Here is a 16,741-nt window from a genome sequence, read left to right on the forward strand (position 1 = left end):
CCTGGCTGGGGAGACGGCTCAGCAGCTAAAGGCACTTGCTTGCAAGCCTCCTGTCAGGTTGACTCCCCGGTGCCCACATCAAGCCAGATGCACAAAGTGGCACATGTCTGGAGTGAGTTTGCAATGATGGGAAGCCCTGAGGTGCCTAGTCATTGCCCCTCCTCCCTCTGCCTCTCCAGATAAATATTAAAAATACTAAATATTGGGCTGGCAAGATGGCTTAGCTGCTAAAGCACTTGCCTACAAAGCCAAAGGATCCAGATTCAGTTCTCTTTGTTTGCAGTGGCTACAGGCCCTGGCATGCCTCCATCTGCCCCTCCTATCATAAATAAAATCAAGTATTTTAAAAATAGTAAATATTTATATTTTAATGTTGGAATATTAAAATACTTGTATACTAGTCTATTGTTCTGATAAATTTCTGTCATGGACTTCATCTGGGCAATAACCGTACAAAAGTTGTGATTTTGGGGCTGGAGAGATGGCTTAGCGGTTAACCGCTTGCCTGTGAAGCCTAAGGACCCCGGTTCGAGGCTCGGTTCCCCAGGTCCCACGTTAGCCAGATGCACAAGGGGACGCACGTGTCTGGAGTTCGTTTGCAGAGGCTGGAAGCCCTGGTGCGCCCATTCTCTCTCTCTCCCTCTATATGTCTTTCTCTCTGTGTCTGTCGCTCTCAAATAAATAAATAAATAAAATTTAAAAAAAAAAGTTGTGATTTTGGGCTGGAGAGATGGCTTAGTGGTTAAGTGCTTGCCTATGAAGCCTAAGGACATTGGTTCGAGGCTCGATTCTCCAAGACCCCTTTAGCCAGATGCACAAAGTGTTGTACACGTCTGGAGTTCATTTGCAGTGGCTGGAGGCCCTGCCACGCCTATTCTCTCTCTATATCTGCCTCTTCCTCTCTCTGTTGCTCTCAAATAAATAAATAAAAATAAACAAAATTTTTTTAAAAAATTGTGATTTTGATTTTTTTATTTTTGGTTTTTGTTTGTTTGTTTGTTTTTTGAGGTAGGGTTTCGCTGTAGCCCAGACTGACTAGAATTTACTGTGTAGTCTCAGGGTGGCTCCGAACTCATGGTGATCCTCCTACCTCTGCCTCCCAAGTGCTGGAATTAAAGGTGTGCGCCACAACAACCACCTAATTCTTTTTTTTCTTTGTAACATTCACTATAAACTCTTTTCTTTCTTTCTTTTTTTATTTATTTGAGAGCGATAGAGAAAGAGGCAGAGAGAGAGAGAGAGGTGCACCAGGGCCTCCTGTCACTGCAACTGAACTCCAGATGCATTCATTCCCCACCTGTGCATCTGGCTTACTTGGGTCCTGGGGAATTGAACCTTGAACTGGGGTCCTTAAGCTTCACAGGCAAGCACTTAACCACTAAGCCATCTCTCCAGCCCAGTTTTCTTTTTTTTTTTAATTTAATTTTTTATTTATTTGAGAGAGAAAAGGGGAGGGAAACAGTGAGGCAATGGGTTTGCTAGGGCCTCCAGCCACTGCAAAGGATCTCCAGATGCGTGCACCCCCTTGGGAGCTTGCCTGCAAAGCCAAAGGACCCAGGTTCAATACCACAGGACCCAAGTTAGCTCCTTAACCACTAAGCTATCTCTGCACCCCTATAAACTATTTTCTGTATTACTACAGAGCAGTGTAATTGACTTCAGAGCATTGTGACTGTATTGTAACTGACTACAGAGTCTTGTCACTGCTAAGTGTTTTTCTGTGCTGCAGTTATTATAATTTTTTGTTTGTTTTTTGAGGTAGGGTCTCACTGTAGCCCAGGTTCACCTAGACTTCACTATGTAATCTCAGGGTGTCCTCGAACTCACAGCATTCCTCCTACCTCTGCCTTCCAAGTGCTGGGATCAAAGACGTGTGCCACCATGCCTGGTGTGCGTGTATGTATGTGTATACACACACACACACACACACACACACACACACACACACACATATATATAATCTATGTACACACATATACATATGTACATATATAATATTTTTGTGTTTTTCAAGGTACAGCCTTACTGTGCCCCAGGCTGACCTATAATTCACTGTGGAGTCCCAGGGTGGCCTCGAACTCACGGTGATTCTCCTACCTGTGCCTCTTCAGTACCGGCATTAAAGATGTGCACCGTCACACCCGGCTCTTATATATTTTTTAAAAATTTATTTGACAGAGAGACAGGGGGGAGGGGGAGAATGGGCATGCCTGGGCCTCCAGCCACTGCAAACAAACTCCAGATGCTCGTGCCCTCTTGTGCATCAGGCTAACATGGGTCCTGGGGAAGCGAACCTGGGTCTTTTGGTTTTGTAGGCAAACGCCTTAACTGCTAATCCAACCCTCCAGCCCATAATAAATTTTTTAAAATCCTGTTTTTAAAAATATTTTATTTTTATTTATTTGATAGAGAAAGAGGGGGAGAGAGAAAGAAAGAGAATGGATGCACCAGGCCCTCCAGCCATTGCAGATGAACTCTAGACACATGTGCCCTCTTGTGCATCTGGCTAACATGAGTCCTGGGGAATCGAACCTGGGTCCTTTGGCTTTGCAGGCAAATCCCTTAATTGCTAAGCCATCCCTCCAACCCCCATAATCAATTTTTTTCTTTTTCTTTCTCTGTTTTTTTTTTTTTTTTTCCTTTTCAAGGTAAGGAAGGTCTCACTGTAGCCCAGGCTGACCTAGAATTCACTGTAGTCCCAGACTGGCCACATTCTCACAGCGATCCTCCTACCTCTGCCTACTGAGTGCTGGGATTAAAGGCGTGCGCCACCATGCTGTGCCCATAATAAAAATTTTCAATGATGTTTATTTCCAAATTTTTATTGTAAAAATGCTGTTTCTAGTAGCTAAGCTTACAGGCTCTGGGCCCAGGTGGTTTTCCTTATGATTCTTTTTCTCCTAATGTATTTGGGAGAGCAAGGGAGAGTATGTATGTGAGCGCACCGGGGCTCCTTCTGCAGACACGCTCCAGACGCACGTGCCGTTTTGTGCACCTGGCTTTACATAGGTACCAGGGAATCAAACCCTGGTCATTAGGCTGTACAGGCAGGCACCTTAACCGCTGAGCCATCTCCCCTTGCCTATCCCACCATTTAACAAAAACATGGAGAGAATGGGCATGCTAAACGAACTCCAGATGTATGCACCATTTTGTGCATCTGGCTTACGTGGGTCCTGGGGAATTGAACCTGGGTCCTGTGGCTTTGCAGGCAAGCACCTTAACTGCTAAGCCACCTCTCCAGCACCCTATGTCAGAGCTACTTAGATGGTGTAGTTTTTTGTTTGTTTTTTGAAGTAGGGTCTCTAGCCCAGGCTGATCTGGAATTCACTGTATAGTCTCAGGGTGGCCTCCAACTCACAGCAATCCTTCCTCTGCCTCCCGAGTGCTGGGATTAAAGGCGTGCACCACCACGCCCTGGTAGATGGTGCAGTTTTGATGCTGGCGCTTGCTGGCCAGGTCCTGTTGACCACATGACTGAGCTGAAGTTGCTGTTGAGGCTTTGGTCATCAGCACAGGGCGGGTGCTCAGGACCTGGGCCTGGCTCTGCGAATTGGCTTTGGCTCTTTTGTTGGCCTCTCGGTGAGCCAGGAGCACTGAGGCCAGAGTCCTCCATTCAGCAGCCCAGGTGGGCCGAAGCTGCAGAGCCAGCACCCAGGGTGACCCTTGACCTTCACGCCAGGCCATTCTCAGTGCTGTGCATTCCTGTGCAGGCCCACTGTCCTCGGTGCGAAATCCCCTGGGAGCTTCCTTGGTTACTTATCACACAGCAATCTTTCCAAGTAGGTGTGATGTTGCCACATTAACCGCAGCCTGTGAACTCTCTCTCTTCCCTGCCAGCATGTGGAGAGGGCCGAATGTGAACTGTGTCGACAGCACCGGCTACACCCCGCTGCACCACGCCGCTCTGAACGGACACAGGTGAGCATCCGCGAGCGCCACCCACCCCGCAGAGCCCAGGCCTTCCAAGCCTCTCGGCCTCGCGAGAGTGGAGGGATACCACTTCAGGTCATGTAGTTGTGTTCTAGCTTCTCTTCAGCGAACACTTTAAGTGCCCTTTCCCGCCCTACCCCTCCCCAGAAAGTCCTGCTCGACTGCTCTTAAGTAACTGATATCTCTGAGTGCAGCCCAAACATCACAACTGGGAGCGTCACATGGTTTAGACAGGAGTACAGACATGGTTCAGAGTAGTGGAGAACAGGTGACACGAAGAGGGCCTTGCGGGCAGAGGATGCCAGGGCTCATGATGGTGAGGCCACTTGATGCCACTCAAGTAGCTCTTGGGCTAAAAGGAGCAGCCTGGCCAATGAGGGCTTTGTGCCGTGCCTGGGAAACACTCCTGTGTCCTGCAGACTCACAGTCAACTTTTGCCTTCTAGGGATGTGGTCGAGGTTCTTCTGAGGAACGACGCACTGACCAATGTGGCCGACTCAAAAGGCTGCTACCCCCTGCACTTGGCCGCCTGGAAGGGAGATGCCCAGATCGTGCGGCTGCTCATCCACCAGGGGCCCTCCCACACCAGAGTCAACGAACAGGTCCGGAGAGGGGGCCTCCTCTACTCAGCCACAGCAGACTGCGGCTCCTTCAGACCCAATGCGCCCCTCACCCTTGGGCATCAGCTCGTCCCCCTTCTGGTCCTCTGGTGTAGTGGGGAATCAGACGGTCTGAGGGTGCAGCTCATGTGCAGTTGACCCACTTGCAAGCCCCTCAGCAGTGCAGCGTCAACTGCAAGCTGGTGGGATTAATTAACCGTAGACTGCTTGTGCCAGCAGCACAGCAGCGTGACGCTCGCCCGGCGGTGCCAGCCGTGAGTTCACCTCGTCTGGTGCGCAGATGCACTTGTGCCAGGGCTGGAAGTGAACTCCCCAGTTAGCACCATGCAAATGCCTTTCAGAGGTATCCCAAGGGAATGAAGATTATTTCCGTGGTATCTTCCCACACGTCCACTTAAGAGGGAGTGTACTTTGAAAGAGCAGACATAATCCCTAGAAAATGAAAGACAGCACTGACAAAACCTAGCTGGTTGTGGTGGAACCCACCTGCAGTCCCAGCTCTCAGGAGGTGGAGGCAGGAAGATTAGGAACTCATGATCTTCCTTGGCTACATAGTGAGTTGAGGCCAACCGGGGCTACATGAGACCTTGTCTAAAACACAAGCAGAAAAGGGGAAAGGGAGCCGGCCATGGTGGCGCACATATTTAGTCCCAGCACCGGAGAGGGAGAGGTAGGAGGCTCACTATGAATTCCAGGCCACCCTGAGACTACATAATAAATTCCAGGTCAGCTTGGGCTAGAGCAAGACCCTACCTTGAAAAGAAAATAAAAGGTTGGGGGGGGGGGAAGGACGAGAAAGAAGAAAATGCCTAAGCCCACGCTGGTAGTATACATCTGTAATTCAGAAGGCTGAGGCAGAAGGACCAATCAAAAATTCCAGATCAGCCTGGGCTACAAAGTGAGATCCTTCATGGAAAAAAAAAGAGGAAAAGAAGAAGCCCCCCCCCACCCCCGTGTGACCCCAGACTTAGGTCTTCTAAGGAGGACACAGCTGTCCTTTCTGTGCAGTCCAAGGCTGCCATTCCTTACATTGGATTGCAGGCCACAGCAAGTGTCCAGGCTGCTTTCTCAGTAAGCACGGCTCTGTTCTAACGACTTTGCTATGAGGAGATTGTTACATTACCTGAAGGATTAGGTCAAGGCTTTCCCTCAAAAACATTTAAAAACAAAAAGGAAGGGGAAGGAAGGAATAGAAAAGGAACCACCAGACGTGTCCATCTGCCAGCCAGGCCCATGCCGATTCTTTCTGGGGAGGGAGAAGAGCAGAGCTCACGTGTGGTGGTTGGCAGTGTGTGGGGAGCCGGCCGCCAGCCGCTGCGCCGCTTAGGGGTTGGGTGTTTCAGGTAGGTTAGCAGCAACTTTAAAGACCACCAGTGAGGCGCTTATATCTAACGTCTGTGATTAAAGCCACCTCTTCAGAATCGAAGTGCAACTTTCCCCCCGATTTAAATGACAGGTTCCCTGGAAGGAATGTGTTAAGTAAGAAGCTTCCTTGTAACTAATACCTTCCTTGACAAAATTGGTCCCTTGTTAAAGTCCTCTTCACTGAGCGGTTTTCAGCAACTGTTTCTAACCCTGCCTTTGCCCACTTCGCCTTGGACACAGCTGCTTGGAGTCCTGAGCCACCTGAGTGCGCTAGCCCGGCCGTCACAGCTGCCCCCCGCCTGGAGCTGCCGTTGCTAGGCGGACACCAGCCCAGCGCTTGAGTATCTAGCAGGCTGGTTGGGGCGGCGCTGGGCAGGACTGTGCGGCAGAACCCCAGGAGCCTATAGGTCATTACAAGCACTGCATTACTAGCAAAGTCATGACTGTGGCCCCAGTGCATGCTTGGGTTGGAGTGAGGTTTTCTGGAACCCACGTCCATTGTGGTGATGGGCCTCCTGGGGCTGTATATTGCTTTGGTATACCTCATCCATTTCATCATCACATTTTCTTTCCCTCTCCTTTTGTAGAGTGCTCTTGAGATCAAAGAACTCAAAAAGTACGGCCCTTTTGACCCTTATATCAATGCCAAGGTGTGTACATCCCTGCCAGGATCTCCCGCACTTTTCCGTGTCGCACTGCTCGGGCCCCCTGCCTCCCCCCCCCCCTCGCCCCTCAGGCTCCTCGTCCCCTGACTGCTGTCTGCTTCAGCCGCTGCCTGTGGCTTGTCAGGAATAGAGAGCACAGCTGCGGCGGGTGGGGTTTGATCTTAGAAGCTGTGCTCATTGTGGAAAGGCTGGGGACATCTGAAGCAGCAGGAACAGGGGATCAGAAGGGACCACATCATGTGCTTAGAGTAGTGAGAAGTCAAGACTTCCAAGGTCAGTAAAATTCAGAAAAAAAAAAAACCCTTATCAAATAACATACCTTTAAATAAGCACAGAAAAATTATTAAGTTGTACTTCCTGGAATTAATTTTTTGTCTGCTTTCTATGTGTGTACACACACACACACACATATGTGGAACCTGACTTTCTTTCAGGCTTCAGTGGTCCTGGTGGCGGTGTAGGAAAGGGCACTGGTGACTTCATTCCTTCTTTCTGGTGTCTGCCTTTCTGCATGATGCTTTGAAGCGCCATCTCTTCTCTCCCGCCAATGCCCTTTCTGTCTGTGTTGACGCTGTTGACCTGGGAAAGGCTCTGAAGTAGGGACCTGCCTGGCAGCTGGGATGCTCCTGCCACCTCAGTGATGGGATCACTTGCACATGCCTCCACACCGGCTTTCCCGTGTGGGAATCTGGACTGAGGGCCTCCTTTTGCTGAGCATCCCACTCCCCTGCCCCTAGGCTGCATCTTTTCATTGACTTATGTGACCTGCTTTTTTCTCCGATTCTTGGTCTCCTCTTCTGTAAATGAGGTGTTGCCACCAGCTTGATGGATTGTTTTGGAGTTTTATTAAGGTCAAATCCTTAAAAGTCAGGGCATCTGGTAAGTAGTGATGCTTTTGGTACTAATTGTGCTTAATGGAACATGGCCCAGTCTGCGTGGGCATTGGTTTGTGGGGCAGAACTCAGTTGGCTTACAAAGCTCTGGTTAAATTCTGTGACTGGTTCTATTTTTAAACTTCTTATTTTATTTTTATTTATTTGAGAGAGCAAGAGAGAGAAGGAGAGAGAGAGAGAAAGTATGGGCATACCAGGGCCTCTAGCCACTTGCACACAAACTCCAGATGCGTGCACCACCTTGTGTTGAACCTGGGTCCTTTGGCTTTGTATACAAATACCTTAACTGCTAAGCCATCCCTTCAGCCCTGTGACAGGTTCTTGCAGGAATTTTCCCTATTCTTTGATTCTGCGCAGGAACACCACCCTGCGGGTGCACACCGCACTTGTGGCCAGTCTGGTGGGGTTGCCAGGGGTGTGGCCCTTCTGGAGCCAATTTGGTCTCACTTCCCTAGGTTTGGGCTAAGTGGGGCCTTACCGACCTGGCTTGTATCTAGGACTTACTCTGCTAGGTTTCATGTGAATGCTATCAGGCACTGGCAAAAATTTAGATGTCTTGGATGCCTTTTTGGGAATGGAAGTGAGTTTCAGGAGTTTTGTTGATGACCCCCTTCCTCCCCCCAGCATTTGTTTGGGCCCTTTAGCACGTCTGCATGGACAAGACCAAGTGTAGATTCCCCAGAGCTTCCATGGAGCTGTGGGACCCGTTCATCCCCTCATCAGCTTAGCTTGAGCATCAAAAAGCTTGTAACAGTCAAGTTTTAGGGGAGACTTGTTTTCCTGACCACGAAAAGATAATTTCCATCTCGGAGCTGAAGGGGACTTGGGTGTTAACCAGGTTGACTGGCTGTCACCATGTGCTTCTGACCGTCACTACATGCTTCTGACCATGTCTGTCTTGGTTGTTAAAATGGTCTAAGATGTTTTAAAAAGTCTTGATTTAACTATTTATCTGAGAGAGAGTATGGACACGGCAGGGTCTCTTGCTGTTGCAAGCAGACTGCAGGCACATGTGTCACATTGTGCATCTGGCTTTACATGGTGCTGAGGAATTGAACCCAGGCAGGCCTTGCAAGCAGGCGCCTTTAACTGCTGAGCCATCTCTCCACCCTACTGGGACATTTTTAACTAACTTTCTGTCTTGAAAAAGTTCCCAGCTTAGAAGTTAGTAAGAATAACACTGTGTGCTGGAATGCTGCTGTTAACATTTTTCTCATTTGCTCTTTCTTCATGTGTAGTTGTTGGTGTAACTAATGGTGAACCTTTGGAGATGAAGTCACGTTAAACATACTGCTGGGGAGACGGCTTAGTGGTTAAGGTGCTTGACTACAAAGCCTAAGGACCCAGGTTCAGTTCCCCAGAACCCACATAAGCCAGCTTCACATGGTGGCACATGCATCTGGAGTTTGTTTGCAATGGCTACAGGCCCTGGTATGCCCATTCTCCCTCTCTATCTGCCTCTCTCCCCCAAATAAATAATATTAAATTCAGTATGAATGAGGTCTTCAGCTGAAATCTCTTGAGGACAAAAGATATTCGTTACAGAGCCATAGTACAGCTGGGTGTAGCGGCACACTTGTAATCCCAGCGCTCGGGAGGCTGAGGCCGGAAGAGCGTGACAGGTGGAGCCCAGCCTACGTTTCATAGTAAGGCTTTGCCTCAAACAGCCATTAAATAAATGCGGCCTTACCACAGGGTTACCTAGTACCGAGGCCGTGTTCACATCTTGCTAGTTGTCCTAGGAATGTCCTTCAGAGCTCCTCTCCCCTTCCGGCCCTCCTCCTCGCTCTTTGCCAAGGTCCCCCATTTCTGTGTTCTTTACATGCCTTTCCTAATCAAAGTCTCCGTTTCTGCCTGGCAGCCTCTGAGATCCCCGAGTTTTCAGTTTTGTGCGCTAGGTTGACATGTCTGTAAACCTCCCACTTTGTTCAGCATTCGAGTCCTGAGAGTCCCGGGCATCGTGAGGACCAGGATGAAACTGAGGGCTGAGGATGTGGCTCAGCCGGTAGAGTGTGTGTCTGGCAGGCACAAGACCCAGGTCGGATCCCTAGCACCACAGAAATGGGCATGGCGGTGCACACCTGTAGCCCAGTACTCTCAAAAGATGGAGCAGGAGATTCACAAGGCCATAGTCACCCTCAGCTACATGGCAAATTTGAGGCCAGCCTGGGGACCTCACAGGCCCTGTCTGAAAACAAACAAACAAACAAACAAACAAACAAACAAACAAACAAACAAACAAACACCCCACCTCCTCCTCTCCTCACATGCTCAGTTCTTTTCTATGTGTCCCCTCAATCTTATATACTCAGTTTTCCTTTCTTTCAGTTATGGTGTTTCTAGAACCCTGTCCTGTAGTTGCTGCAGAGAACTGTGGCCCAAGTGCCTAGCATAGGGCTTTGTCCGCAGAGTGAGGTGAGGGTGCCCTTGAGCTATGATGGGGACGCCATCCCGACTGGTTCCCAGACCGTGGACATGCTTCTGTACAATGTTCTGCTTATCAGTAGGTATACAAGCCACATACATTTTCCATAATCCAACAGAATCTTTAGGCGTAAGGAGTGTATGTGGACCTACTGACGATAGCAAAGAGAAGTGAATCTCAGGGTGGGTAGAAATGAAGTGTTTGTGAAAGGCTTTGGTGGCAAGTTCCAGGTTAGCCTGGACCAAGGAGCTTTGAGGGAAATTAGAACATTTCATCTCACAGCCTGCTGGTAGTCCAGGCACACGGCAGGAGGGTTGCTGGAGCTGAGGTGAGTGAGCGCCCGTAGTGTTCGGGAGGTGTGAGGAGGAAGGGGCTGCATGACTGGTGTTTAGAAACTGCCGCCTCTCTGTGGAGTGCCAGCCTCTCGGGAGGGCCCACGAACTCAACACTTTTACACTTTTCAACCTGATGGTTGTCGGGCCCAAAGGGGAAGCAGTTATGAGAGCCTCCGGTGGTGGCATGTGTTCAGAGGTGGAGATGTGGTCACCATAGACATAAACTAAGAGGGTTATAATTTCCAGACCGTGTCTGGCCAAGTGGAAATGTCAGATGCTTCCACGCTGTGACCCTGAACTTAGCTCTGCCGTGATGTGGCTAGACCGTTCTCTTCAGGAGGCCAGAAAGCCGCCAGTGACAAGACCGCCTCCGGCAGGACAGCTCCCTTCATTCTGGCAAAACAGGCCCAGGAAACTTGCCTTAGGTTTTTCTGCCATTTGTGGGTGGGGCTTGCTGGGAACTAAACCCAGAGACTCACGTTCTCTACCTCTCAGCTAGGGTTCCAGTCTTCACCTTCCTTTTTTTTTTTTTTTTTTTTAAAAAAAAACAACATGTTTTTAGGTCACAATGCCATACTTTTCCCAAAAAGAATGAAGGACAGATTCCTGTGGCAGTTGGGAGGCAACTTTGACATGAAGAGGAGGAAGTGTGTACTTCCGAGGAAGCAGGTTTTTCTGGATCTAGTTCTAATAAGACACAGGGCTGGCTTGTCACGCTCCTGCTGAGCCGTAGAACCCAGAGGCTCCTGGTAGCCGCTCCGGTTGCCCTCTGCCCCAGAATCACGCTTCCAGAAAGTCCCCACGAGTCCTGTGCATGTGTCTGTGTCTTTGGGGAAAGGTGTGGTCCATCCAGCGAGCTCAAGCCCTAATTCATGGGACGTGGGCATGCCCGTTGGGGCTCCAGTAGTGTGTCTGGACTGGGAGCCTCAAGATTCAGCTAAGTCACCCTGCACGTTTCTAGGCTGGCGTGGAACTGCTGGCCCGTGGTGGCCTGTGGTGTCGCGGGGCAGTGCTCCCGGGCCAGTGTGGCGCGGCGGCCTCTCAGCCTCAGTCCTCGGCCGTGCTGCTCGCTCTGCCCCCCCATCCCCCCATCCCCCCCCGTTTATCCATGAGCTTCTCTCTGCTTACGCTCCTGCCACCCCCTTTTCTGTCCTTACTGCCGTTTTAATCATCTTTCTGCTGTCACTCTGGCTTTCGGAGGCCTTGCTCCTTGTAGCTGCGGGTCTGTCTGGGACACATTGTTTAGCCAAAAACAGTGGCAAGTCAGATGCCAGATCAAGAGCAGATGGAACTGCATGTCTAGGTGGCTTCTCACAGGCTCCTTTTAATGTCACGAATGGAATTAAGGCAATCAAAGGTGTGTTTCACTTTGTAACTTTCAACTTCTGAAAGGTACACATCATTGACTGGTGGAGAAGCCCCTCAAGCTTCGTTTCTACAAAGTGACAAAGATGCCACAGGATAAATATGGGGATCTCAAAATCTTGTGAGGGAATTATTTTCCTGGATGTTTCTCACAAAGGAGAGCGTGGAAATGCCTCGGGCCTTCGTTGTGCATTGTCAGTAACAACGATGACGTCACTGGGATGACTGACCTTTGCTTCTGATAGTTTGCAAAAGCATGACCTTCTCCCCTTTCATCTCATTGCTTACCTTGACTAACACTGATGGAGGGCAGGGCTACATTTGAGTGCTTGGCGCCCCTCACACCACCGCCCCAGCATCTGCCCTTCCAGAAGCACTCCCCCGGTGGGCTGCCGTTTCACGAAGCAGGCCCCGTGCGCGCTGGCCGGTGCGGGCTCCTGCAGTGAGCGCAGGGCGGCATAGGGTCCCGTGCCCACCGTCCCCGAGTGGGTGCCTCCCTCCCCCACAGCGGCTGTCGGTTGATCACTTGAGAGCAGTGTGTGGCCAGCGCTGGTCACTCTGCTGGCTGGCCAACTTGCACGCAGAAGGCGGCACTGCTGACAGAGACCTTTCTAAAAGGCTCACACGCCGTGTGCCAGGCAGCAGGTGGTTTGACAGGCCCAGGCCCAGACCCAGACCTAGGCCCACACGGTTGGAAAGAATAAGTTGCAAAATCACCTGAAGTTTACAACGAGATGATGGCAGTGATACGACCGTGGTTGCTGTCCTTAACTCAAGATGGGGCTTCCTCCCAGCACACTGTTTCGGGAGCAACTGCTTTCCTCCTGCGGGCACCGAGGGGTGGCGGTGGCTGGCGGGAGCAATCAGACTTGATTATTGGGAACGGTGCCTGGATTCTGATTTGCATGAGTCCCCAAGTATCACTGCCGTTCTCCTCATTTAATTTTCAGTGACTGTGTGTGTGACCATCACAAGCAGATGTTGGCCCCCCAAACCCCCCCTTTCTGACGCAGTGTGCTTGTTAACCCTTCAGAACAACGACAACGAGACGGCCTTGCATTGCGCAGCGCAGTACGGCCACACGGAGGTGGTGAAGGCTCTCTTGGAGGAGCTCACCGACCCCACCATGCGCAACAACAAATTTGAGACGCCCCTGGACCTGGCTGCGCTCTACGGGCGGCTGGAGGTGGTGAAGATGCTCCTGAACGCGCACCCCAACCTCCTGAGCTGCGGCACCAAGAAGCACACCCCCCTGCACCTGGCAGCGAGGAACGGCCACAAGGCCGTGGTGCAGGTCCTGCTCGATGCTGGCATGGACAGCAACTACCAGGTAGCGGGGCACATGCCCGCCCAGGGCCGGGGCACTCGGTGGTGTTAGAAGAGGCACAGGTGCCGTGCTGCTGGGCTGTTTGTATCTAGCATGTTCCACATCCCGTCGGGGCCTCCATTTGTGTCAGCTTGTTTTCTGTGACATGCTAGAGACAGTTGGACTCCTGAAGGGTCTTTCCAGAAGGTGCCGGTGGTCATTAGACCCTGAGAAGATGTGCTCACAGAGGCCTGGGGAGATGGCTTGTGGATAAAGTGCTTGCCACACAAGCTTGAAGACCTGAGTTCAGATCACTGATACCCACGTAAAATGCTGGCCATGGTGGTGTGGGCCTGTACTCCCCGCATGGGAGAGGTAGACACAGAGAATCCTTGGGCCTCACTGGGCAACTGGTCTAGCTGAATCACTGATCTCTAGGTTCAGTGAGAGACCCTGCCTCAAAGAATAAGGTGGAGAGTGACAGGAATCCTGACACCTGACCCAGGTTTCCATCTAGCCTTCACATGCAGACACATGTACGTGCATGCATACCTGTATACATGTCGTGCCCACATACATGAATATACAGATATGCTCATAGATTATCTCAAAAGCAGAAGCATTTAAAAATATTTATTTAGAGAGAGAAACAGAATGGGCGCATCAGGGCTTCTAGCCACTACAAATGAACTCCAGAAGCATGCGCCACCTTGTGCATCTGGCTTATGTGGGTTTGGGGAATCAAACTCAGATTGTTAGGCTTTGCAGGCAAGTGCCTTAACCACTTGGCCATCTCCCTAGCTCCAGAAACATTATTATTATTATTTTTTTTTTGAGGTAGGGTCTCACTCTACTTCTGGCTGACCTGGAATTCATTATGGAATCTCAGGGTGGCCTTGAACTCATGGCAATCCTCCTGCCTCTACCTCCTGAGTGCTGGGATTAAAGGCGTGCGCCGCCATGCCCGGCTCAGAAACGTCTCTTGATGTTCCCACATACGCATCTCCATGTCCGCCTGTTTGTACTTTTCAAAGCTGCAGCTACCGAGGTACTTGGCCTCCCCTCTGTTGTGAGCCTCCCCGCTCGGCCAGTGCTTCCTTAAGCTGGCATTCCCCATCCAGGTGGGGCACGAAGGTGCTCTTCCCTGTTTCCTTGCCCCCCGGAAGGCCACGTTTGGGGAGTTTGACTGGTAGGGTGCTCCAAGAGTAATGGGACCCCACTTGTGGCCTGCTGGTGGCACACTGATGGACTTGATACATGGACCGTGACGGAAGTTCTGGCAGATGACGGAGGGCTCCGTGTAGCTTGTTTGCTGTGTCCCATTTGTCACGTGGAGCCCCCTGGAAGCGTCCTCGTGACCGCCCGCTGCGCTCTCGTTTGCTTTCCAGACGGAGATGGGCAGTGCTTTGCATGAGGCTGCTTTGTTTGGCAAGACCGATGTGGTGCAAATCCTGCTGGCCGCAGGTGAGAGGTCAGCCGCGCTCGAGGCCGCGCGCCGTGCTGGGCTGGGGTGTCCCCTGTGTGGTTAGAAGTGTGCACATGGGCCCTGCGAGCTGGGTTGTGCTGCTCGGGGACCCTAGGTGGCCTGCAGTCTGACCTTGTCTGAGGCCGGCTTGGTCATGCTCATGGCCCTGGTCCACCCGGTGTCCTTTCTAGGGATCGACGTCAACATAAGAGATAACCGCGGTCTGACTGCCCTCGACACTGTCCGGGACCTGCCTTCTCAGAAGAGCCAGCAGATAGCAGCTCTGATAGAAGGTATCAGTCGCCTCCCCGCCCGGGGACCTGGGTCGGGGTGTAGCAGCGAGGCAGTGTGCTTGGTGCGGCAGCTGCTGCGCTGCTGCTTCTGACTGTGTCCGTGTAGATCACATGACCGGGAGAAGGAGCGCAAAGGAAGTGTCCGAGAGCTGCGCCGTCCCGCCGCCCCCTCCACTCTGCAGCGCCGAGGCCCCGGCACCGAAGTCTCAGGGTGAGGCAACTCTGCCGCCAGGAAGGGGGGCTCAGCTTGAGAAGAGTCGGATGTTCTTGGGCGGTGGGACATCTAATTCAAAGATTGACTGCCCGAGGCTGTGAGGACCAAATAAGTTTAGAAGCAGTTCACCTTCCCAGCTGTGGTATGAAGTTTTGTGGGAACACGGCATAGTTCCCGCTGAGTGGCGGTGTCTGGCCTACTCCATGTCGTCTGGCACTTGACAGCCATTCTGGGTTATTGCGGGGTGGGGGGGCATCGCAAGATGAGTCCCGGCTGATACAGGGCAGTGCCCTGGGCACGGTGACCCACAGCAATACTTAATGAGCATCTGCTGGCAGATTCTGGTAGAGACCGTCTGGCCAGCGGCTGCGTTCCAGATGATAAAGTAAGCAGCCGGCCCAGCCATCACCAGCAGGATCCTTTCAGACTTGCTGAGCAGCCTGTTGGGTCCATGGCATGATGGGTGACAATGACAAAATAAACCGACTGACATGTCCCCCAAATACAGACCTTGATAAAGAAGGCTAGAGGAACAAAGCAGAGTGGACCCCGAAAAGGGGGCAAAGCCTTCCAGAGAAGGGCCTGGGTGGGAGGTTGGTCGGGCCCAGAGGTCTGCTCCATGGCTTCCTCACCGCCCTCCCCTGCCCCTCTCTCTGCCCTCGGGATCCGCTGGGTTTCTGTGCTTACCGTGGGAGCTTTGATTACTTGCTAGCCAGTGCTGCTGTGTCCCACAGTGACAACTTGCGGTCACAGATTGGGGTCCAGGTGCCCGAGGTCTGAGTCCTCCAGCTGGTGACCCCAGCACCCACCCAGTAGCTCAGAGAGGGTTCCTCTTCTCTGTGCTTGAGCACAAAGGGCGTCTGTCCAGGCACGGGAAGGATCACTTAGGTTTTTGGTTGTGTTACAGGCTGAGTGTGTCTCGCATGGTGCTGAGGTGTTTGGGGATCTTATGAAAGGTTGGGAAGGAGGGATCCCTTATATTTCAAGGGTTTCCTTTTTGTTCTGCTGGGGATCAGACCTCAGACTACGTGCATGCTGAGTGAGTCCTCCCGTTGGGTGGCACCCTTCCACCCTAAGTTAGCAAAATCTGTGTGGCTCTCGGGTTAGAAGGAACAGCTGACACAGCCGCCTGTCCCTGAAGCAGAGTGACTCTCACCCTCCGTCCTCTTGTTCAGGCGATGTGGAGAAAGCAGTGACTGAGCCGACCACCGACCTTGACACACATGCTGAAGCGGAGGGTCCCTACGAGGCGCTGTACAATGCCATGTCCTGTCATTCTCTGGATAGCTTGGCCAGCGGGCGGCCATCCGACGCAGACTCTGTGAGCAAGGAGACCGAGGCTGCCGGAGCTCGAACCGCTGCAGTGAGGCCGGTATGGGACTAGGCCTTGGCCCCTAGACTGCGTGGGCTGCTGTGGGACCCCGGCCACACAGTGTGGTGCCTGGTGTCTGCTCACGTTCCAAAGGCCGGACCCCCCTTGCTCTGCTCTTTCACACGGGGTTCTGCAGTCTCTCTTGCTCAGTGTATTGATTAAACTGTTGGTCACATCGAGGTAGAATTTTGGTTTTTACAAGATCCAGTTTGGCTTTTTCCATTCCCATACTGACCAAGGATGGATTAAAGCTCTGTTAGTTTTGCTATTGTTTGTTTTCTGACTGGAGAGCAGACATACTCAATGAAGCGTGTTCCTGTCTGCTCCCGGCACGTGTTCACCACCCCTCCCCCGCCCTCAGGTAAATACCCACTTGCACTTGGGCAGGCCCTGCTGCTGCAGGGGTGTTGCAAGGCTTAACAGAGACAGTGTGTGTATTTATTGGCTTGTAGTCCTGTTTTATCCAGTGATAACGCCTCCAGCCACTGAG

General features: G+C 51.6%; 1 protein-coding gene across 6 annotated transcripts in view; it reads left to right on the forward strand.

Moving 5' to 3' along the window:
- Anks1a (ankyrin repeat and sterile alpha motif domain containing 1A) overlaps positions 1 to 16,741 on the forward strand; it is a 154,143-nt gene that overhangs the window by 53,213 nt on the left and 84,189 nt on the right. For 3 of the 6 annotated variants that reach the window (XM_012947449.2, XM_045155698.1, XM_045155699.1), the window contains exons 2-9: positions 3,841 to 3,921; positions 4,379 to 4,535; positions 6,506 to 6,568; positions 12,635 to 12,931; positions 14,296 to 14,371; positions 14,564 to 14,665; positions 14,772 to 14,876; positions 16,055 to 16,251. In XM_012947449.2, coding sequence (XP_012802903.2) covers positions 3,841 to 3,921; positions 4,379 to 4,535; positions 6,506 to 6,568; positions 12,635 to 12,931; positions 14,296 to 14,371; positions 14,564 to 14,665; positions 14,772 to 14,876; positions 16,055 to 16,251 — 1,078 coding nt within the window. The remainder of the gene's footprint in view (positions 1 to 3,840; positions 3,922 to 4,378; positions 4,536 to 6,505; positions 6,569 to 12,634; positions 12,932 to 14,295; positions 14,372 to 14,563; positions 14,666 to 14,771; positions 14,877 to 16,054; positions 16,252 to 16,741) is intronic. The other 3 variants (XM_012947451.2, XM_045155697.1, XM_045155700.1) reach the window with 1 other exon arrangement.

Source organism: Jaculus jaculus, chromosome 8, assembly GCF_020740685.1.
Source record: "Jaculus jaculus isolate mJacJac1 chromosome 8, mJacJac1.mat.Y.cur, whole genome shotgun sequence".
Lineage (NCBI taxonomy): Eukaryota > Metazoa > Chordata > Mammalia > Rodentia > Dipodidae > Jaculus > Jaculus jaculus.